The sequence below is a fragment of the Platalea leucorodia genome (assembly GCF_965183815.1).
Source record: "Platalea leucorodia genome assembly, chromosome: 1".
NCBI lineage: Eukaryota > Metazoa > Chordata > Aves > Pelecaniformes > Threskiornithidae > Platalea > Platalea leucorodia.
In genome coordinates, this window is record NC_138823.1 from 161,234,004 (window position 1) to 161,258,110 (window position 24,107).

The window sequence follows — 24,107 nt, forward strand, 5'->3', positions numbered from 1 at the left end:
TTAGAAAATGCTGATGCTTATTTGACTAGATTTATCTGTTTCGTTGGTTACAAATTAGGGAGTTAGTAGATAATGAGGCTTACTTTGGTACACTGCTCAGGAGTCTCAGAAGAGGAGATGTTTAATTCAGGTTGCCTGATGATAATTCTGCAAGGGCCAAAGGCAACCTTCTCCATGCTTGCTGCTTGGATCTGGGTATAACAAATATGGCAGACCATTAAACTTTAAGAATATACTTTATTATAAAGTGCAATACCATAGCATGAGCTACTGCAAAAGTTTTGGAAATCCATTTTAAAAAAAAATGATTTTTCAGACAAGAAAAAAAAAATACGTGCAGGGACGTGATACAGTAGCAAAGAACCCCTTAAGCTTGTAGGGAAGCAATTTAAACGGATTTAAAAATTTTCTTCAAAAATGTAAGGTCGGGACTATAAAATTTTAAAGCAATTAGTTTCTCATTAGATGAGATACCATTTTTTCCACTGAAAATTTCCACCTCTACCTTAAAAGTAGCCACCCTCTAAAATAGTAATTCAAACTATTTCTTTCCAGGAGAGAACGCATTTCCAAGAGTGCCCCTCATGAATGGCCTGATTGGCCCTAACCCTCACCTCCCTCATACGGCTTTGACTGCTGGAGGCGGACTGGGCACTTTCTCTCCTATCACACAGCAGCCATATACTGATACCAGGTGAGTCAAGATGGGGAATAAAAAATATCCATTGGTTAGCATTTATCACTTGCGGGGGTTGTTGTTATTAATACTGTTTTATTAGTAGTATGTAACTACTTAGTTCTTGACAGCTACTACAAAAACTAATGTATTCTTGCAGCCTGTTCACTACTGAAATAGCAAACAGAATAAGTACTTCACTAATTGTTGGGTTTTTTTATACTGAGAGCAATCTATCTATAAAACAAAACCCTTTCTTGATTTGTCAGGGATAAGAATCCAGCGTTCAATCCAATGGTAAGTGATCCGAACAGCTCATGGGCACCATCTGCTCCACCTTTGGAAGGTGAAGGCGATACAATGTCCAATGCTCAAAGAAGCACTCTGAAGTGGGAAAAAGAAGAAGCTTTGGGTGAAATGGCAACAGTAGCACCTGTTCTCTATACAAATATCAACTTCCCTAACCTAAAGGAAGAATTCCCAGGTGAGTGATTTACTGAATAAAGTTAAATCCTTTGCAGCAATTTATGCATCTTGATTTGAAAGAATATAAAACAGACTTATCAAAGCCTTGCATATTAACACTGTTTTTGGTTGCAGACTGGGCTACAAGAGTGAAGCAGATTGCTAAACTGTGGAGGAAAGCAAGCTCGCAGGAGAGGGCTCCATACGTGGTAAGAACAACTACCACCTCCATTCCCTACTTCCAGCAAACATGTATTTCATCTATAAGGTTTTAATTTATTTTCTTTTAAACAAGTTAAGTTCTAGGGTTAGTGAAAGTTCCCTTACTCCAAGAATGCCTTTGTAATGTAACTTCTAACTCTGAACAATTCTACCTCTTTTCTTTGCTTCTCAGCCTTGGAATAAGCTATATTAGTATTGTGCAATCTAAAGACATCAGCGGAAACGAGAACATTTGTGGTTCCCACATTTGATTCATGCCTCAAGTCTTATTTTCTCTGTCTCTTTCTGCACAGGATCTCACCAATTTCTTCAGAAGGATAATAACCAATCATTATATGACCTTCCTCTCTTTCATCTTCCTCTCTCGGTAGTCTTTTCTGCCCCATTAGAGTTGCTGAAGTCTTTCACCTGTTGAACTAACCGTTCCAGAGGCGTCAGTGCTCACATCCCTACTTCCTTCATTTTCTTCTACTCCTGTGTTCCTGCCTTACTGTTCCCCTTCACTACTTACTCTCTTCTGTTGCGTTGTGGTGGAAACTCTTTTGATATCTTCCATGTTGTGGGGAGCGTGAAGGACTCCGTTTTTCTCTCCAAGAGCATTCACCTTCTTCACATCTGAGTCCAGTGGATACCCGTATTTGTAGTAGCTATCTGGAGTTACCTGCTCGTTGATTCCATTCTGTAGAACTTTTGCCATTAAAGGGTGACCCTTATGCTTTGTTGAAACCTCTTGTTGAAGCCTGCCCGCATCCAAATCTCAGAACCCATATTATTTATTCTTTTTGACTTTCCCAGCCATCATTAGCAAATGTACTCTTCTTTAATTTCCTGGCACATCGCCATTCTCTTCTGGTTCTCATCTTTTCTTTGTTTATTCACAGCAGCAATTGGATGATCATTCTCACTTTGTAGATTTCTGTGGATTTCACGGGGTTATCTTTTCAGTCTCTTAGCCTCCCCCCACCTGCACTTTTTTTAATATAGTCCCATTAGCAAGCAAATTTGATTCCCATGTGTGTTGATGACTCAGAGCTTAACAGTAGCAACATCATCTCCTACTGTCCAAATTAAAAAATCCCCTTATCTCTCTGACAACTTTTAGAGGATAAATCATTACCCCAAACTCAATGTGGGAAGCAGAGTTCTTGATCTTTCTGAACCCCTTTCCACTTGAAAGAATAATTCTCTACTATCTTCTTTGTATCACTAAGGCATCATTGTTACTCAGCTTTTTTTTGAGGGGGGGAAGGGCCTGTAACTTCAGCACCTTTGGACCTCTATGTCATCTTGTCCATGCTATATTTAATCTTGGTGATTCCTTCTGTGTAGTATTTATAAGATACTGTCCCCTTACATGGGTGGATTTTTATCCAGGCATTTATCACTTCACAATTATTTCTATTACTGATTTTTTTTTTTCATTGCTCTTAACAAATGCAGTCCTGTTCTTCTGATGGATATCCAAAAAGCAGCTGCAAAAATGATTTCCTTCATGTTCAGGAGGAGGGTGCATGCAAGTGCGCACACATGCACACATGAGTATTTACATAGCAAGCAGCAGTTATTTCCTCACAGAAGTTAGAGTCCGTGTACTCTTGCCATTCAGCTGTTGCTAGTGTTCCTGGCATTGCGCATGCAAGAAGCTGCTGTGGTACCTCTCCTGAGGGACTTAGGCTCTGTGAGGATGAGTAAAGGCTACCGTAGAAGTAAAATTCAGAAGAGTGTTAGTAAATTTTCACTGTAGGCTCTTTACTTTCCTTAGTGTGCACAATCCCATCACTTATACGGGAAAATGACACTAATTTTTCTGCTGCTGTGACACTGGTGCTCTCATCCATGTCAGTGTTTCATTGTTGGAGGGGAAGGATTTAAGCCTTTTCTGCTAGGCAACCCCTACTTGACAACTGCAAATAAAATTGTGAAAAAGAAGATGTGGGGGTTTGCTGCAGAAAAGAAATCACTTCCTAGATTGGTGGTAAAACAGACTCTTTGAAACTTTCATTAGATGCTTTAAAGTGTCAGTAAGGCTGTAAAATGCCTCATTGAAGAGGAATTGCTGTTCTTCCATCCAATTTTTCCTGATCCATAAGCCCATATCCTATGTTTATACTGCTAACTTAACACAGACTGAGATCTATAGAGGCCATTTAATGGAGTAGACTGTATTTTTCTTGTCATTGAAGTTCTACACATTAGTGGCCTTTATTGATCCAAACATCATCTGCTGTGCTCATGTCTTCAGATTGCAGACCACACCAATATGTGATTTGAAAGGTAAACTGGTGGGATTCATGCTTTCTTGGCACAGCACAGTACCTGAACAGACACTCCTAATGTATAGGAAACCTCTACTGCTAATAACTCCTTAGTTCTTTCCATGTATGTTAAACACAGAACTTCCATAGAGATGAAGTATTTTCAGTTAGGAATTCCTTTTAAAGTGCATAATTTAGTCTTCACAAGCATGCCTGTGATTAAAACAGGCTGTACAAATAATTTGGTGATAGATTTTATAGGAATAACAGATGCATTGTTCACACTTAGCAGAAGAAAATAAGGCTAACTACATTTTTTTTTAATCTTTTCCCAGCAAAAAGCCAGAGATAATAGAGCTGCTTTGCGCATCAATAAAGTACAGATGTCAAATGACTCCATGAAAAGGCAGCAGCAACAGGATAGCATTGATCCTAGCTCACGCATCGACTCCGACCTCTTTAAAGATCCGTTAAAACAGAGGGAATCGGAACATGAGCAGGAATGGAAATTCAGACAGGTGTGTTGCATTTAGGGTGTTTTGTTATTTTTCTTCCAGCTTTTTATTGCATTGTTGGAATCTGTTGTAATAAAATCAATTTTAACCTTTCTTTGTAGAATAGTATAAAGTCTACCATTCTGCGTAGGAAGAAAATAGATGATATCAGAAGAAAAGCTGCTTGTAAATGTTAGCAAACTTTGTTTTAAAACTTTGACTCTTAAATCCTACCTATTATGGAAATAGGTTATTCTTTCTCTGTATGGCTGGCTAGTGCAGTAGGTCATTTTTATATACCCTATATTGCAGTAATCTAGTCCTGCAGACTACTGCTTCAAATTGGGCTGGTTGTCTCTCAGAGCCCATTTGTCTCACATCAGTGCTGCATCTGTCAGTAACCTTTCATTTTCAGAGTATAAGGTTGGAAAGCAGTGCTGCTCTTGAGGCAGCCTGGGAAATGCCTCTTTCCAGACAATCAAGGTGCATGTCAGTGTAATTGAACTTCACAAATAGCTAGACCTTCTGCTCCCATTGCATTTAAAATTTGCAATTTACAATTATTTATAACTGATCTTTGATGTGTCCTAAAGTTTTAATTATAGATTCAGTCATCAGAAAGATTTTGTATACCCTGGGCTTACAAGTGTAACCGTTTTGCTCATAATTTTAAAACAGCAAATGCGGCAAAAAAGTAAGCAGCAAGCCAAAATAGAAGCCACGCAGAAGCTTGAACAAGTGAAAAATGAGCAGCAGCAACAGCAGCAGCAACAGCAGCAGCAGCAGTTTGGTTCACAACAGCTTCTGAACCAGTCTGGCTCAGACACACCTAGCAGTGGGATCCAGAGCCCCTTAACGCCACAGACTGGCAATGGAAGTATGTCCCCTGCACAACAGACATTCCATAAGGATCTATTTACAAAGCAGCAGCTACCTGCTACGCCTACGTCAGCATCCTCAGATGATGTGTTCCTAAAACCACAAGCCCCACCCCCTACTCCAACCCGAATCCCAGTACATGATTCACTGTCTCAGTCTCAGCCTCTTCAGACATCATCACAACAGATGTTTTCTCCAGGTTCCACAAACACAAGACCTCCTTCTCCAATGGATCCATATGCTAAAATGGTGGGAACACCTAGACCAGCACCCATTAACCAAAACTTTGTTAGAAGAAGTTCCGTTACACCATTAGATACCTGTGCACCACAGTCATCCATATCTAGGCCCATTCAGGTAACGGAATCATCAGGAAGCAGGCCTTCACCAGTCAGGGATTCATGTTCTTCATCTCCAGGTAGCAGTGATCCCTATGCAAAGCCACCAGACACACCCAGGCCTGTCATGGCATCAGAGCAGTTCTCCAAACCATTGGGGGTCCCAAGATCGCCCATAGTTATGGAACAGTCAGGGAAGGTTCCTTTAACAGCTGGAAGCAGTGATCCGTTTACTAAGCCAGCTCCTAGAACTGATACGTTTCAGAGACAGAGAGTAACTTCTGCTGATGCGTATGCACGGCCACCATTGACTCCTACTCCTACCCCTGTTGATGGTAGCCCTGGACCTTTTAAAACTCCTATGCGCCCACCTCAGTCCCCGCAAGATCCTTATGCATCAATGCCAACTACACCAAGGCGCGTTGCTGTTGATCCATACGAAAGGCCTGCTTTGACACCAAGGCCAGTGGATAACTTTTCCCATAATCAGCCTAATGATCCGTACAGCCAGCCTCCCCTTACTCCCCATCCTGCAATAAAGGAGACTTTTGCCCATCCGCCCCGGATAGTGCGACAACAGAGTGATTCTTTCCCTCAGTCTGGACCCATTTCAAGGCCAGCTTCTCAGGACCCTTACTCCCAACCTCCAGGTACTCCTCGGCCAGTTGCTGATCCTTACGCCCAACCTCCAGGAACTCCTCGGCCCACCACAGTTGATCCATATATGCAGCAACCACCAACACCAAGACCTGCTCAGCCAGCAGATCTATTTGCTCAGTCCCCAGCAAATCAGAGACATTCTGATCCATACGCCCAACCTCCTGGAACACCAAGACCAGTTCTCAATGATCCTTATTCTCAGCAACCAGCAACTCCAAGGCCAGGGATTCCAGAGAGTTTTAACAGACCTGCAATGACAAGACCAGGACTAATACCAAATAGAGATCCTTTCCTGCAGACACCACAGAACAGGTTGCAGGGCACGTTTGTCAGGCCATCAGATCCATGTTCTCAAACTCCCAGACCTGCAGGACCTGCAATAACAGATTCATTTAGCCATGGTCCAGCTGCTCCAGCACGTGACCCGTATGATCAACCACCGATGACTCCAAGACCTCAGCCAGAATCTTTTGGAACTGGTCAGCTGGCCCATGATGCTGCTGAACAGCCAAGGCCTGGATCTGAGGGCAACTTCAGTGCATCTGGAAATTCTCCGATGAGTTCTCAAGGACAGCAATTTCCCAAAGTTTCACAGGTTCCTGGCCCAGCACCCACTACAGGAGTAACAGATACACAGAACACCATGAATATGTCTCAAGCAGATACTGAGAAGTTAAGACAGGTGAGAATAATGTTTAATACTCTTGGTATTAAAATTTCATAAGTAGAAGAATTTCCCCCTGTCCTGGTTTCAGCTGGGATAGAGTTAGTTTTCTTCTTAGTAGCTGGTAGAGCGCTGTGTTTTGGATTTAGAATGAGAATAATGTTGATAACGCACTGATGTTTTGGTTCTTGCTGAGCAGAGTTTACACTAGTCAAGGACTTTTCAGCTTCCCATGCTCTGCCAGGTGCATAAGAAGCTGGGAGGGAGCATAGCTAGGACAGCTGACCCAGACTGGACATCATGCTCAGTATATAGGCTGGGGGAAGAAGAAGGAAGGGGGGGGGACGTTCGGAGTGGTGGCGTTTGTCTTCCCAAGTAACCGTTACGCGTGATGGAGCCCTGCTTTCCTGAGGATGGCTGAACACCTGCCTGCCGATGGGAAGGAGTGAATGAATTCCTTGCTTTGCTTTGCTTGTGCACGCGGCTTTTGCTTTACCCATGAAACTGCCTTTATCTCAACCCATGAGTTTTCTCACTTTTACTCTTCTGATTCTCTCCCCCATCCCACCAGGGGGGAGTGAGCAAGCGGCTCTGTGGTGCTTAGTTGCTGGCTGGGGTTAAACCACAACACCCCCATTCTTGTTAATATTTGAAGTTTCTTACCATTAAACATATCTATACAACATAGAATTACCATTCACTTAGTATGTTAATTTGGTCCTCCTGGATGGAACCACAACATATAGAAACATCAGTATTTTTTAAGAAGTTTGGACAAGATCCAAAGAGGAAGCAAAGGCCATCTTTGAAGCCACTGAAGATGCAGATGAGTGGTCTGTAATAGCTCTTTTATCTACAGTGTGAGGAAAAAAAAAACACCTTGAAAGGACAATTAATTCTATCCTGTAATAGGAGAGATGTAGAATTGATTGTCAGTGACTTGTTCACTGACACAAAAGGGAGCATAGGCAAAGATCTCAGAGTAGACATCTCACTTTTCAGTTGGCTGACATGTTGAGGTGAATCCTACCATTAGTCACTGCTCTTCTTGAGGCACATTCACTCCAGGTTTTTGTCAGTGACTGTTTGGCAAACAGCTCTTGCTGAGAAATAGAATGACATTCAACTTGTGGAAAGCTGCTCAGTCTTTTGTTTGGAAGGAGCAATGGGAAGTGGATTTAGCGGAAAAGTTGGTAGTGTTTGTCCTACAAAGTCAGAGCAAATTGTGCAGCTTTGGTGTAAACCTCTTGCTGAATTTTCTTTAGTGAACCTCGTCACCTTTCTCCCTCCGAATGCACTTTTTCTTGTGGTAAAAGGGCCTGCATTATCGGAATAGAAAAAGGAAAAGAGAGTTGCTTCTATGTTAATTGGTAAAATGGGTTCGCACTAGACACTTTAACAAGAGGTCTGGAGATTAAGTTGCATTACCAGCATCTTGCACCATTTGATCCCTGTTCTAATTTCTGAGGTGATTATGGTAGTTTATAATATTTTTCTGTAGCGATTGAAGAACTTCTTTCCTCCAAAAGGCTTAACCTAGCAGAGTGTAACACTTCAAAATATGTCAATTGCAGTGTCAAGCACAGGGATTTTTTTTTTTTTTTTTAAAACAGCGCCAGAAATTACGTGAAATTATTCTACAGCAACAGCAGCAGAAGAAGAATGCGGTTCGTCAGGAAAAAGCCTTGCAGGATGCAGCAGCTCCTACCCATGCAACTCCTCTTCAGCATTGGCAGCAAGACAACATAAATCAAATTTTTAACCGCCCTCCTCCTCCGTATCCTGGGAATATTAGGTCCTCTGTTGTCCCTCCAGGTGGACCAAGGTTCACCGTATACCCAAAAGACCAACGTGGACCATTTCCTGCTGATGGGCAGTTCAATAGACCCCAGTTCCCAGGCGATATGAATGCCATGGGGATGAGACCTCATGGTCTTCGGTAAGCTCTTTGATCTCTTAAAACCAGGATATTACAGGGGTAGATGTACATTTACAGAAATTGTTAGATAAAAGGGTTTGGGTTTTTTTGATGAAAAATCATCTGTGTTGTCTACAGTAGCTGGTAGTCTTCCTGAAGTCAGTATGTACAGTGAGTTTTCCTTTAAGCATCTGAAACATTAGAATGTGTATTTTACACTAACACTGTTTTATGCTGTCTTTTATTGGGAATTAGTCAGAAATAAAAATGGAGAAACTGAAATATTTGTGAAAGTTATGTGACCAGAAAGATCTTGTTGCCAATGGTTTTAGGGTATTTCTTTTTTAAAAAAAAGTGAAAGGTCCGACTTTAGCTTTGATGTCTTAATAGTGAATAAATGTAGTATTCTTGTTTTCATTTATAATGAATGTGTAATCAAACGTCAACTTCTGTCTATGCCATTTTTACAGTGAATGCTATGATGTAAAATCAGTACCAGTTTTATAATACATTTTCATCTCAGGAATTATTATTTTCAATATTTTGGATTTATTTCAGTAATTTCTGAATGCACACAATACTATTTTTTAAGCTGAGATGCTAACATGTAGTTTATTTACTAAGATAGTTCCTACTGTCAGAGTTTTCTATCCGTTATTATTATTGGAATTGAAAACAGGTTGTTTAAGAAACATAATTAAAGCAATTATTTTTATTGTAGTTATAAAGCTCATTTAAATGTAAGCATAATTAGTCAAAATATTTATTTAAATATCTTAATGAATGCATCATGTAAAGCATTTTGGTGAATAGTTATTTAGTCAAATATTCCAGACTAGGCAGTCCTGAGAAAAAAGATTATTTAGTCTTTCATACTTTATTTTAGATATGGGTTTCCAGGAGGTGGCCACGGTCCGCCATCAGGTCAAGAACGTTTCCTCGGTCCTCAGCAGCCAATGCAACGCCCTGGAGTTCCACCACAGCTGAGAAGATCTCTATCTATTGATATGCCTCGGCCAGTGAACAATCCGCAAATAAATAATACATCTGGGATCTCTCAACATTTTCCTCCACAGGGAATTCCAGTTCAGCAGCACAATATATTGGGTCAGGCGTTCATTGAGTTACGTCACAGAGCTCCTGATGGGAGGCCAAGGCTGCCTTTTAATCCTTCTGCTGCAAATGTCATGGATGCAGCAGCACAACATCAACGACATGCAGGGTTTATACCCAGGCAGGAGTTTCCGGGCCCAAGACAGGCAGAACCACTGAGACATAATTCTCAAGGTATACCTAACCAGTTGCAGATGTCTACAAGTTTGGAGCATATGTCACAATCCCAGCAGGATCAAATCAATCCTGACAACCCACCTGCACTTGTAATACGTTCTCTAAGTCATCCACCAGTTGCTGATGCATTCCCAGGACCGTCTTTGTCTACATCTGCACCAAGTGATGAATCTGCAAATTTACAGATTCCCAACCAACCAAGTGATGGTCTAGAAGAAAAACTTGATCCTGATGATCCTGCTGTAAAAGATTTGGATGTGAAAGATCTTGACGGGGTTGAAGTCAAGGATTTAGATGATGAAGATCTGGAAAATTTGAATCTAGACACAGAGGATGGGAAAGGAGATGAACTGGACACTTTAGATAATTTGGAAACCAATGATCCTCACCTTGATGATCTTCTAAGGTCTGGGGAATTTGATATAATTGCATACACAGACCCAGATCTTGATGTGGGGGATAAGAAAGGAATGTTTAATGAAGAACTAGATCTTAGTGTCCCCATTGATGACAAACTAGATATACAAGGCAAGACAGAAGAACCAAAACAGAAAGAACAAGGTGATAGAACTGTTTCCCCTCCTGAGACCCAGTCTCCACAGAAGAAATCTTCTACAGAAAATGAAATTAAAACAGAAGTACTTTCCCCGAACACTCAGGAGGAAAAGAAGAATGAAAATGAAAAAAGTGATGGAAATGCTGAATCCACAAGTACTCAACAGGCTGCTGAAGTGGAGTTAAAGGATGGAGAAAAGGCTCCTGCGCAGCCTGCTAACCCAGAATTCCCTGACAAAACTACTGCTGTTCCTAGTCAAGAAACAACTGTGCCTAGTCCAGATGCTCAAGGATCTGCTCCACTGCCTGTTCAAGGAGCAGTAAGTTCCTGCAGTATTTCTGGGTCCACACCAGTCCTCTCAAGTTTGCTAGCTAATGAAAGCTCGGATAATGCTGAAGCAAGGACTCTAGGATCTCCATCTCAATCTTTGCCAACAGCACAAATGAACCATGCATCAGGTATTCCACAAACACTAATGACACCTGGTGGACAGATCTTGGAAAACACTTTAAATTCAAATTTGACCATGGTTCCACGAATGAACCATAATTTTTCTCAAGGGTCACCAAATCCAGGATTTATTCAGGGTCAATCATCTAATCATAACTTTGGGACGGGACAGACATCTAATCAAACTGTGACTGTAACAAACCGTCCTGGTCCTAGTGGCATATCTGGGCCCCAGCAGATAATGCTCCCTCAACCATTAGCTCAACAACAAAATCGAGAGAGACCACTTCTGCTAGAGGAGCAGCCACTTCTTCTGCAGGACCTTTTGGATCAGGAAAGACAGGAGCAGCAGCAGCAGCGACAGATGCAAGCCATGATTCGCCAACGTTCGGAGCCATTTTTCCCCAATATTGGTATGTGGGTGATGTATTTGTCTGTGTTCCGGTTAATTTTTTAAAAATACAACAATAAATAGTTAAATAATCCATAGCACTGAAAGAAGCAGGTAGATATGTGGAGCTTGAAGGTGGCATAACAAAAACCTACAGTGGGAGGTACATCGGGAGTGTAGAAATTGAGCATATAGGTGGAATTCTGAACTCTGTGGCAAGGCTCCTGTTGACGCTACCAGGATCGGGGTAACTCTGCATTACTGCTAATTTTTCTGACATCAGCTCTGTCACATATTCTCTTTATACTTCAGGTTCTCATCTGTGATGCGGAGTAAATGCACTCTTTGTAAACAAAATTAAGTGATCAAATGCAATAGCTGACCTTTTGATAGTTGATCTATCCATTTTCTGTTTATGGTTGTTTTATTATGTTTTTTTGCAGTGTTTAGTGCATCTCAAGGAAAGGGATCATTGAAACCTGTATTACTAACTCACAATCTAGGCAAGGCCCAGAAACATCACAAATAATTCTGCACGTACTAAAAGCATTTAAGATAAACTGTCATTTCGTGTTTAATGTAACATAGCAGTTTGAGCATTCAGATCAAAACCATCACTATCACTTAATTGTTATTAATGAAATATGAAATTTTGAGAAATGTGTTAGTTGTAAGTACACTGGCCATCAAGGCTCTTTGTTCAAAGACAAATTTAACCTACCCCCGAAGTCACAGTTCCATATCTGTAGTGTGGCTAGAACATGCTGTAGTCACCGTAGGTGGCCAAGATGACCTGCAGAGGTCCCTTCCAACCTCAGCCATTCTGTGCTCCCATTTATCCTGCTCTGTGTGGGGCACCTAACAGGAGAGACAGCAAAAAGGCAGAGTTCACCATGCTTATGGTCTTTTCAGATGCTGTATGGGGCATGTGCCTTCCTGCCCGTAGTGCTACTGGTAATTACACTGTGACTAAACCATTTTCTTAGTGTGTTAGTGGTGGTGTGTCAGTTTTGCCAACTGAACTCACAGAAACATCTCTTCTTCCTGATTCTTAAACCTATAAATAGAATTTATTAATCTCTTGGGTCATAGGCCAAATTTGGTCTAGAGCCCTTCTCAGACTGACCTGCTTTGCTTTGTATGCTGTGGCTGAAAACAAGGACAGTTGCTGCTGGAGTAACTTTCCTTACAGGATATATGAAACTACATATTAACCATGAATTTCCAAGTGGAGAGGACAAGTAATGTGAAACAGTAATGCAATTATGTTGTTTTACTGATGATTTATGCATGAGCTAGATCTAAACAAGTCAGTTCCAGTTAATAACTTGTAATGTTCAGCTATATAATTCACTTTTACTGTTTTTCTTTTATAGACTTTGATGCAATTACCGATCCCATAATGAAAGCAAAAATGGTAGCTCTTAAGGGGATTAATAAAGTCATGGCGCAGAGTAACATGGGGATGCCACCAATGGTTATGAACAGGTAGGCAACACTTGATACCATTCTTTAGGGCTACAAAATGTAAAAGGAAATGATAGAGCTGGGGAAACTGTGCACAGGAAATGACAAAAATTTAAAAGTGGAAAAAGATCTTTTTGTTGTGTCGTGCACAGTCCATGCTAATGCACGATCATCTCGTAAAGATAAAACTGGTGTGGCAGTAGAAACCATAAAAAGTATTAAAACGCATCAGACCTGTGGTCCGGGTGTAATGTCATTGGTCAACATGGCTTCACCATTGATGCCTTTCTTGTTTTCCCACTTCCTAATTGTGTAATGACACATCTCCCGTGCATTGTGTTTGAAAACTGCTGATGGCCGTGTAATGGTTAAACTTCATGTTGCAGCATATCATTTAATGCTAAGTGTAATTAAGATTCAGCCCAAGTAATGGAATTTTCACCCTCTTTAAATCTGTTCTGAGGACAAAAGGAGCTATGAACTCTGCAGGCTTCACCACGACTGCCTTTACCATAGGTGGGGAGTCTATGGCCCAGAAAGGATTTGCACCTTTTCTTTTTATGTGGGCCTTAAACCAGTGTGTTTTCTCCTTCCTAACACAGTGTTATATGATAATACCTGGCTTACCAGAGGTGTACATGTACCCAACTCTAGTTGACTGTGCTGGTGACCATGATATCTAAATCCATTAAATCATTTTTTTAATCATAATATATTAAAATACAAGTACGGGGGGGTTGTGCGTCTTCACTGTTGTAGCACAGTAAATCATGTTTACTTCATCTCTCTGAAAAGTGTAAAATGCAGTAGTTTCAGCCAAGGGCAAAGCGTTGTAGCACCAAATGAGAATTAGTATTCTCCAGATGTTGAAAAAGTTTGGTACGGAAGTGCAAGCAAATGTCTATAAAATATTTGGACACTTTGTGTAAGTTCAGTGTAATACAAAAGGCTATCTCTCCCCTAAAATACCCACCAGTTTTAAAAGTTAAAATCTCACTTTCTGTTTTTATATCAATAGGTTTCCCTTTATGGGTCAGCCAGTGCCAGGGGCTCAGACCAGTGAAGGACAAAATCATATGCAGCAGGCAATTACACAGGTAATACAACTTGATATGGGGTTTAAACAAAAGTATTTAGTAATGATAACTAGTTTTGTTTTTTTTAATTGAATCATGATTTAATATCCTTATCTGTATGTTTTACTGAAACTTCTAGGACGGGAGTTTGACACCTCAGATTTCTAGACCTAATCCTCCCAATTTTGGTCCTGGTTTTGTCAGTAAGTACAGATTTAATAATTTATTGCATATTGATGTTTCATTCTACAGTTCTGTTTTCTTTAAAATATTCATAAATGGATCCTGTCTCTCAAAAATTCATCCTTTTAAAATTGAGTCATTTCATCATTACGATACCAACTAATAAAGGGGTGTATAGTAAATGCTATTAGCATTTTTTCTAGAAGCTATCCTCAGAGAAACACCATAAGGAAAGAAACAGAAAAAACAGAAAATCAGCATTATTTGGATTTGTGTGAGAATAGTAATCTATTAACTGACAGACTGCAACATCAAAAGCCTGGTCTTTGGTTGTGTTGTAATATTTTGAGCTCAGTGAGAGCAACAGTCTATATTGATGGGGTTTTTTTTATTTCAGAAGCAAAAAGTTCTGTGCAGCATCGTTGTCATTTTAACAAATACCAATAAAAGCTTTCCAGGCATTAGTTAAGCAAGACTGGCTGGGAACCACAATTATTGAAAGCAGAAATACATAGCACTAGTACTTTGCATTCCTTGTTTCTGGTTGCCCTAGATCAATTGTAAATCCTAGTCTCTATGATGAGAAAGATTCATCAGCAGAAATTAAAACTGAGCGTATGTTGGGAGAGGAAGGGCACATGTAAAAAAGTGCTTCTATCACTGCAAAAACTTCACTTGATATTTATGAATAAGAAACAGAACTAAACACCTTTTCCAGAAACTGGAGTAGCAGCACTGAGTATGCAATAAGCAGCTTTTGCATATTGTCTGTATTAATTTCTGATGAGATTTGACACGGCACTCAGCGGTGGCCTCACTCTGGTTGGGGTGGTGGTGGTGGTTCTGAGCACTGGAGCAAATCTGTTTCTCCTTGCAGTAGTAGTTATTCTTACCTGGAACTTGTTAATATTTCAGTACTTTTCATTTGCACTTTCACGTCGCTCCTGTCTGCAGTTACTCTCCATCGTTTCCACTCAATTGTCCCTTCAGGTTATGTGATTAGTTTTGCAGAATTTATTGTTGAAAGAATGAGCACCCCTCGAGACTGTAGCTAGCTCTGTGAATTGATTTAGTTGAGCCGTTAGAGTCAATGGCTGTCGCTACCGCAGTGACTGTTAAAGTAGAAAGTGGTAGGGGCTGGTGCACAAGGAGGACATGGTTGTACTGAAATCATACTGTCATGTAGTTATCTTTATTAAACAAACTTTCTTTACAAGGAAGATCCATGCCTCATTCCTGGTTACGGAGCTCATTGCCTCAATGCGATCAAGAGACAAATGATACTATCGCCAAACCTTCTCTCTTGCCTTCTGGGCTTAGTGCAGATCAAGTGTTATCAGACATAATTGTTTTGCCTCGAGAAAAACGTCTGAGAGCAATGGACTGCTCATAGCAGATGAGCATTTCTCATTTGTAAAAAGAGTAATGTCTCAGCTGCAGCCTGAATGAGAGTGCATTTGTTTGTGGGGAGGAAAAGGCACTGGTGCTGAAGGCCCTGTGCGGAGGACTGACAGAAAGTTATTTTTACAAAGGCAATATCTTTCTTTCATTTCATGAATATTTGATGGATGTTTATAATTTTAATTTTCTTCTCAGAAGTAGTAATAAAAATAGATTTTGTATGTACAAAACTCTTCTGCAAACACCAGAATTAACGAGGCCATGTTTCCTGTAAATTTGTGTCCTTACTCCCTGATCTCTTTCACTTTACTGGAGTACTTCAGAGGTCTTCAGTGTCCCCTCTTCTGTGGCAGAGCAGAGTACCACCAGGTTCTGCAGCTGCTTTCAAAGCTACTCTTGCTCACTGGCTAGCAAGTGCACGTTTACTGGCTAGACAGTGGGCTGGTGTCTCTTGAAATTAAGAGACTATGTTAAAACTGCTTTCTCTCAATAAGTGCAGTAATTTGGATCTCTGTCTCCTTTACTCAAATGACTCGCAAGAGCTTAATATCTCTTGAGATATCAAATCCTCTGTCAAATTTGGCTGAACTTGATCAATCGTTTCTTAAAATAAGGAGGGAGCCTGATTGTTAAACTTCATCTCATAAAAGTAGGATGAGAGCTCACCCCCAGGATGAGATCATATCATACTTAATTTCCCTTCTCTCTAGATGATTCACAAAGAAAGCAATATGAGGAATGGCTGCAAGACACACAACAACTTCTTCAAATGCAACAGAAGTACCTTGAGGAGCAAATTGGAGCACACAGAAAATCAAAAAAGGCACTCTCAGCAAAACAGCGTACAGCCAAGAAAGCTGGCCGTGAGTTCCCAGAAGAAGATGCAGAACAGCTTAAACATGTCACTGAGCAGCAAAGTATGGTCCAAAAACAGCTAGAACAGGTAATCATCTGGAATCCAAACTGATCACCTTAATGCTAAGCCGTCATACTGGTATGACTCTTTCCTTTAAATCTTCTAAAAGGCGAGTTGAAATGCTTAAATACAGTGGAGCTTATTTAAAGGGAGCCACTCCCTATCATGTTTTGTGTGTGTAACAGCATTACTCTGGATTGCCGGTGATACTGGAGTTGTAGGAGAATACGCTATGGCAAACATTATGACAAAAAGCTGTTTTACAACTTTGGGAAGAGGGGAAATTGCTTGACAAAATGACTTGCAACAGAGTTCCTGGCACCATGAAAAGCATAAATGAAAGATTCAGAAGAAAGTCTTAGCATGCAGGGCTTTGTTTCAGGCTTGAATGAACCTCATAGCTCGATCTTTTTCAGGTGTCCTTACATAATCAGAACCTCTTGGTTATATGCCAGTTAAATGTTACTGTTTGAAAATCTCTTTTCATTGTATCTTTAGTGTTAGTCCAGTTTTGTGATCTGTCTAGTTCCTAGGCGCTGATCATCAGTGTGTGTTACCTGTTGTTGTATCATGGACTAATACAGGTCAAAGGGATATCTGGAGATGATCTAGTCTACTGATCAAAGCAGAACTAGCTTCACGGTTAAATCAGGTTGCTCAGCGCCTCGTCAGTCAAGTTTTGTAAGTCTCCAAGGGTAGAGATTTCCCAGCCTCCCTGGGCCCCGGTTCCAATGTGTAACCACGTTCACTGGGTTTTGTTCTTCTTTCTTTATACTCATCTGGAATTTCACTTGCTACATCTTGTAACTGTGATTATAGTAAGTGAGATTAAAATTAAACCTGTGATAGCTTTGATAAATCTGTGCTTTGACCAACAGTATTGAATGCTGTGTTCCTCAAGACATTGTTTATAAATTATCTGGCATGATTGTCAGGATCAACTAGACCTGCTGAACATGAAAATGCTTTAGAATTATCCTTTATTAATAGGAGGGAAAAAATTTGCAGCAGGCTGCTTGGAATTAAGTCCTAAGTGATATCTGACCCTCGAGTTCTTGCTCCAGTGTTGCTTCAAGACATAGTATGCACTGGGTGAAATATTAGTTGGCTAGTCTTTTCACTATGTGGAAGAGGGATGGAGCAGATAAATTATGTCTACATAATTTCTTCGTTTTTCTTTTTTCCCTTCTACAGTGAATCACAAGTAGAATAAATGTAAAAACAATTCACTTTAACCAGTCTTTATCATACAGACATCAGTCTAGTCTTATGGTGGAGTTATGTTGAAGTAACAGCTGCTAATCATGACACTGCTGGCAGATTCATTTAGTGCCCCATAATTGAGGTTCTTTTATTTTTCATTTTTAAACTTGTTTCATATACTGCTGGTAAATGCCCTCCACTCCCCTTCAACCAGTGATTTAGACCAGTCATCAACATCCTGAACAGCACTTTGTTACATACCTAGTAGGAGCTTAAATAAGGTTTTATTGAAGTCTGTTTTTAAGGACCTTCTATTTGAAGCAATTCACCACTCTTTCAGATCAGATCAAGTAATTTTTCTGCAATCAAGCTTCTGTTAGCTTTTGAAAATGGCAAAGTCTCTATATGTATATATAGAGAAAAGAGCTCTCAAATCCCTGTGAATTGCTGGTCCTGCTCACAGGCACAGAGAAACCGGAGCTGACTTTGTGCAACACGAGCTTATGTCTGACAGGGTTATTAGCTCAGGCACAGACCCACGCAGACACTACCGTATTGTCTCTACAGCCAGGGCGGTTTAACTGCTTTGGTGTGGCACTGTGCCTGTGCTCATAAGCTCTGCCTTGTTCTCCCCTACACTATTAAAATCACCAGGTCGATCTGTGCAGGTGGGCTCGGGTCCAGCTGGGTGTAGCCAGTGCTGGTCCTTTGAGATCTCAGCTAATGCCAAGTACAGTCACGTGGCTGATCCGCCACTGCAGATCCTGGGAGGGCGTAGTGGTTTGGATGCCTCGTTGTATAGGCATACAGAGCCAACACAGGTTTGGTGGCGTGTACCCACGGAGAAGTCCTGGAGCACTGGACTGTGCGGTGCAGATCGATCCAGTTGGTGGCTTTATCGCCAAGGATCGCTCTTGGTTTAGGTTTGTATATTCTCTAGAACAGTGCGGTCTTGGGATGTAATTAGACCTTTGAGGCGCTGTTATTTTTTCTAAAATTTTGGGATGGGTGGTATTTCCAATGAAATAATGGGCTAGTTAGCCTTAAAAAGGGAGAGAAATAAGACTGTGCAGAAATGCTATTTTTGCCTGAGGTTCATTGTCTACTGAAATTATAATGGTGAGTTACATGTTTTATGCTACTTATATAGTCAGTACATGTCAGAGATGAATAATTACTTTTTTAATTTTCAGATTCGAAAGCAGCAGAAAGAGCATGCAGAACTAATTGAGGAATATCGAATCAAGCAGCAGCAGCAGCAGCAGCAGCAGCAGTGTGGAATGGCACCCCATGCTATAATGCCAGGCGTCCAGGCTCAACCACCAATGGTTCCAGGAGGAACATCACCAGCAATGAATCAGCAAAACTTCCCCATGGTGGCACAACAGCTCCAGCATCAGCAACATACAGTGGTAATCCCTGGGCAATCCAACCCGACCAGAATGCCAAATTTATCTGGATGGCAATCTGCAAATGCCCCTGCAAGTCACATTTCCATGAATCCAGCAAGGATGCAGCCTCCAATGGCACTGTTGCCCATTACTCCTGGTACACCAGCTCCTGTGCCTGGTCCAAATGCAACGGCACAGTCAGGGCCACCACCAAGGGTGGAGTTTGAGGACAATAACCCTTTTAGTGAAAGTTTTCAAGAGCGAGAAAGAAAGGAGCGTTTACGAGAGCAACAGGAACGGCAGCGCATTCAGCTTATGCAGGAGGTAGATCGGCAGAGGGCTTTACAGCAGAGAATGGAACTGGAGCAGCACGGCATGATAGGTTCTGAATTAAATAACAAAACATCCGTATCTCAGATACCTTTCTTTAATTCTGATCTACCTTGTGATTTCATACAAACTCCACGACCTCTTCAGCAGTCTCCACAGCATCAACAGCAACAAATGGGGCAAATTCTGCAACAAGGTCCTGTGACCTCGCCTCCTGCCCCAAATTTTATGCAGAGCAGTGAGCGAAGGCCAGTGGGACCTACAGCTTTTGGACCTGATGCATCTGCTGTTCCAGGTGGAGCCCCTAATTTCCATAATGTAAAACAAACTCATGGGAATCTCCCTGGGGCCACCTTTACGCAGAACCAAGTCAGGCCTCCATTTCCTTCTGCTGTACCTTCGTCTACAGTACTCAGTAGTGGTGCCCCATGTGGTTCGGACACTAGCGTGCCCCAGGCAACAAACTTCCCTGGATCAAGCCAGTCTCTCATACAGCTGTATTCTGACATAATCCCAGAAGAGAAAGGAAAAAAGAAAAGGACACGAAAAAAGAAAAAGGACGATGATGCTGAGTCAATAAAAGCCCCATCAACTCCACATTCAGATATAACTGCACCATCAACTCCAACCATTTCTGATTCTACCTCCACCCCCACAGTTAACACCCCCAATGAACTTTCACGTCATCAAGATGAACAAGACTCAGTGGAGTTAACGGGCCCATCAACGTCAAACGCAGGAGAGAGCCAGACCTCTCCAGAGCGGGAATGTAAGCTCCCCAACAGCAGTCTGCCACAGAAACAGCCGAGTGTAAATACAGAGACTGAAAAGGCTAAAACAGATACACCTAGCAGCATTCAAGAAGTCAAACTAGAAAAGGCAGAAACTGATCAGTGCTCAGGTCAAGCTGAGCCTAAACCAGAAAATCCAAGCAGTATTAAGGTGGAAGAAGATAAGGTCACATCACAGCCTGCCTCTTCAGCTCAGAGTCCAGCACAACCAGCCAGCGTTCCAGCAACGAAAGGGGAGTCAGGGAACGAATTGCTGAAACACTTGCTTAAAAATAAGAAGTCTTCATCTCTTCTGAATCAGAAATCGGAGAACAGCAGCCGAACAGAAGAGGAGGCTTCTGGGGATAAGAAGTTAACAGAGAAGCAGAATCCAGCTGAAGGAATGGTGAGCCTGTTACTGGTTTTGTTACACAGTGGTCATCAACAGTCAAAGGCTAGTTTGTGCCTTTACCGGGGGCATCTGTGAAAAGGTGGGGAGATAACCTGCCTGCACAAGGCTGAAATAGGCAGCTTTTAGGAATTTTTACCTCCCTTCCTGCCTTTTCTCCTTGAGTAAATAATCTGTGTTACAAAAAGAACAAGTTGTAATATGACTTCGTAGATCAGTGTACTCAGAAATTATTAAAATGCAAAAAATATTTTTGCTATAGATAATCATCTTTAAAAGTGCCACTTCCTAATATTTACCAAGATTAAGGCAAGATTTTGCAGTAGGACTCTACCTACTGGGATGTTTCTGTACAGTATACGGTATGGCTCTATGCTGCTTTCTTCTGTGACGCCACCTTAGGGTGGCCTGGGCGCCTTTGCGGAGGTGTAAGGCCGGGCTTCACACCCCTTCAGCTGCACCAGTTGGAGTGTTCTGTCGATGAACCGAGTCCTTGCTCATTTTTTGCCTGCGAAAATCATCTATTGTCCCTAATTGTAGTAGAGACTATGCTCTGGGATTTTTATGGAAAGTGTGAAATTGTTGAATCTCCTAAAATTACTGGATTTCTGTGTTCCAGAATATTTCTCTTGATTAATTTCACTTTAATGGAAGGGAGCATTAATTCTTTGTGTTAATGGCATTACATGATTTAATAATTTATGAGGTTCTTAAAAATGGACCTAAAGAAAATTGCTTTCTGTGGAGGTAGGATACACTTTTTATTTAGATTTGTTGGTCGTTTTATTGTAATCTTTCGTCTCTACTCAGTTTTGTTTCGTGACTACCTAAACTCTAAATACATGCTTGAAACAAAATTCAAACACGTTCAAAATGAATGAAGACTGATAAAAATAAAGGTAATTGTGAGCAGCAGGTAACTTAGGTAAGTGTTAAAGATCCACGGTTAAAACATGTATGACAGGAACAGTGATGAGAGTATTTGTGGTAGGGGTCGTGTAGAGCTGTTTAAAATAATAATTGCTAAAAAGAAATTGGACGGACTTTGGCTCGCCACTATTTATCTATTGCATTACCAAGTCCCGTTCTGATTGCTTTTACACAACTACCCTTTTATGTGAAGAATGGCTTTGCAAATTCGCACTGAAAGTATTTAAGCAAATCATAGAATCAATCCAGAAGCGTTTCACAATACTGTTTTTGTTTCTAACCTCAGAATACATTTGTATTGTATTAACTTACACGCCTTTTTTCTGTAACCAAGTCTGCCTTGCATTATGCCCTCGTGAAAATCTTTGAGGTTGCATGCTCATGTAACTTTATTTTAGGGGGTATTCGAAAGAAAATGTTTCTGGTCTGTGAGTTTTTAATGATGTTTTCAGATGTCAGTGGTGTTAACGATAAGTCATAATTCTGTGTGTAGGGACAGTACAGCAGTTACAGTTGCCAGTGAGACAGCAAAGTAGACAAACCGTACAATACAGTTTGTTACCAACAGATGAGATTTATTATAGTGTGTGTTCTTCTAGACTATCGTGCAGTAAATTTGAATGAACTGTATATTAAAATGTCAAAAATTCTGCTTTGCTTTCTTTTTTTATACCAGCAAACTGCAGGAAACCAGATGCAAGGTGCATTTGGGTGTAGTAACAGCCAGCTTCAGAGAACAGATGTAGGGCCTGAAACCAAGAAACAGAGAAATAAGCGAACTCAGAGGACGGGAGAGAAGGCGGCTCCTCGGTCCAAGAAAAGAAAAAAAGAGGAAGAAGAAAAGCAAGCTATTTACCCTAATGCTGATACATTCATCCAGTTAAAACAGGTAGGTATACAGCTGCTGGGTAACGTCTCAAGGGGACACCTGAAAGAGTGGACTTCTCATGATGGAAATGAAGTTGATCATTAAGTTGAATTTTCAGTACAGGGTGGAGAAAATGAAAACTTCCACAAAACGAGGACATTTAAAGTTTCGGTTTTATTTCAATTTGGAAGATCTACTGACGTGGGAGGCATTTGGTAGTCTCAAAGCCATGGAGTTCTGTCAGCTCTGGCAGCCTCTGTGGCTGAACGGGCAGGGAGACGGAGCTGCTGCTCCGATGGACAGGGACCCACCTTCCTTAACAAAGAGAGGCGCCTGTATTTGACACAGTTTTCTGATAGTGGGTAAATTCCGGTTATTTTTTTTAAAATTGGAAAGCACTCTACTGATGTTTGGAGATTTGCAATGCTTCTATGTTATAGTTAAATTAATTTCCAACTTCTTTTTTCTTTTAATATAGCAGCTTTCTCTTCTGCCTTTGATGGAACCAATAATTGGAGTGAGCTTTGCACACTTTCTTCCCTATGGCAGCGGCCAGCTAAATGGTGGGAATCGACTTGTAGGAAGTTTTGGTAGTGCCACTCTTGATGGGGCTTCAGATTACTACTCCCAGCTCATTTACAAGGTACAGTTTTAATCTGGATTTCCATTGTGTGCTTTCTGTGGGGAAAAAAGTTCATGACATGATTACTACTAGTTAGTTAGAGTTCCTGCCTTTTATGCAACCAGAAGAAAATAATTTTCTGTTGCTAGACTAGATAGATGGTGCAGTGGTGAAACAGTCACCATTGTTTTACTCTCTGAAAGTGGAAATCAGTTCTGGAAACTGTATTGTAAACTAATTAAAAACTACAAGTATTGCTTTTACAAATGGATGCTAAGTAGTGAAAATTGTAATTACAGTTTTATGGAGCAGAAAAGGCTGAATTCTCAGTACTTTGTAAAGTCATTGAAAGCATTAAAGCAGTTCTTAATGTGAATTAAATGGGAAATAGACTGTCCTCATTTGTCCACTAAGTTCTAACTAAGAACCTGAGAACTCTGAACAGAATAGACTGTTTGTTGACGAGCTAATAACCCAAAGAATTTAAAACTCAGTCTCTGAGATCAGAGTGGTAATATTGGGTAAGCAGCAAGATATCGAACAGATAGAATCAAATTTACTGCTTGGCTACTGTAATATAAAAACTTCAGTAAAGTATTAAAAAACAGCGGTGTTTACTCCAGCCTTACATGGCATGGAAGCTGAGAGCGTGACCTAGCAGAAATAGTTGCTGTGGTCAAAACTGAATAATAATATTAGCTTTGTGGGCATGACTGCAATGAGAACAGATGCTGAAGTTCTCATTTAATTTTTGTTTAAAATACAGACAGTTAAGTAAGCTAGTGAGAAGTAGCCTGGAGTGTGAACTTGCAGAGTTATCTGCTTCTCCATGGTAACTGCTTCAGTGAAAGCTCACCCTGTGCTAAATGTGAGGTAGCTTCCCTCTTAGTGAAAATCGGGTAAGCTGACTTGTTCGTGGTGATGGAGAGGCACTGCGGAATAGCTCTCTCGATCTTAAGTTCAGACCTTTGCTTAAACTGTAGGAACTTGTTGGGGCTCCCAAACCATTCATAAAAATGTTCTTTGTGCTTTTCTGTGAATAATTTAGCTAGATCTTCTTTTCAGTAATGTATACTTCTCATGTAAACTTTTTCTCTCATAATATCATTGATATAAGAAAAGCAAAGTGTTGTAGTAGATACTTTTATGTATTTGGTCACATACTTGAGAATTAACTGTTGCTGCTTATCAGCGCTACCTCTGGGTGTAAAAATGTGTGAGTGGGTTATATTAGTACTAGAACAAGGCAAGTTTTCCCCCTGTATTCCATGTCTGATTTACGG

General features: G+C 40.8%; 1 protein-coding gene across 17 annotated transcripts in view; it reads left to right on the plus strand.

Moving 5' to 3' along the window:
* The window catches only part of KMT2C (lysine methyltransferase 2C), a 200,306-nt gene that overhangs the window by 161,878 nt on the left and 14,321 nt on the right, over positions 1 to 24,107 (plus strand). For 16 of the 17 annotated variants that reach the window (XM_082316239.1, XM_082316255.1, XM_082316248.1 and 13 more), the window contains 14 exons: positions 556 to 694; positions 946 to 1,160; positions 1,277 to 1,350; positions 3,954 to 4,136; positions 4,791 to 6,671; positions 8,267 to 8,592; positions 9,458 to 11,280; positions 12,635 to 12,746; positions 13,744 to 13,822; positions 13,941 to 14,004; positions 16,096 to 16,328; positions 18,698 to 20,401; positions 22,011 to 22,223; positions 22,681 to 22,845. In XM_082316239.1, coding sequence (XP_082172365.1) covers positions 556 to 694; positions 946 to 1,160; positions 1,277 to 1,350; positions 3,954 to 4,136; positions 4,791 to 6,671; positions 8,267 to 8,592; positions 9,458 to 11,280; positions 12,635 to 12,746; positions 13,744 to 13,822; positions 13,941 to 14,004; positions 16,096 to 16,328; positions 18,698 to 20,401; positions 22,011 to 22,223; positions 22,681 to 22,845 — 7,211 coding nt within the window. The remainder of the gene's footprint in view (positions 1 to 555; positions 695 to 945; positions 1,161 to 1,276; positions 1,351 to 3,953; positions 4,137 to 4,790; positions 6,672 to 8,266; positions 8,593 to 9,457; positions 11,281 to 12,634; positions 12,747 to 13,743; positions 13,823 to 13,940; positions 14,005 to 16,095; positions 16,329 to 18,697; positions 20,402 to 22,010; positions 22,224 to 22,680; positions 22,846 to 24,107) is intronic. The other variant, XM_082316249.1, reaches the window with a different exon arrangement.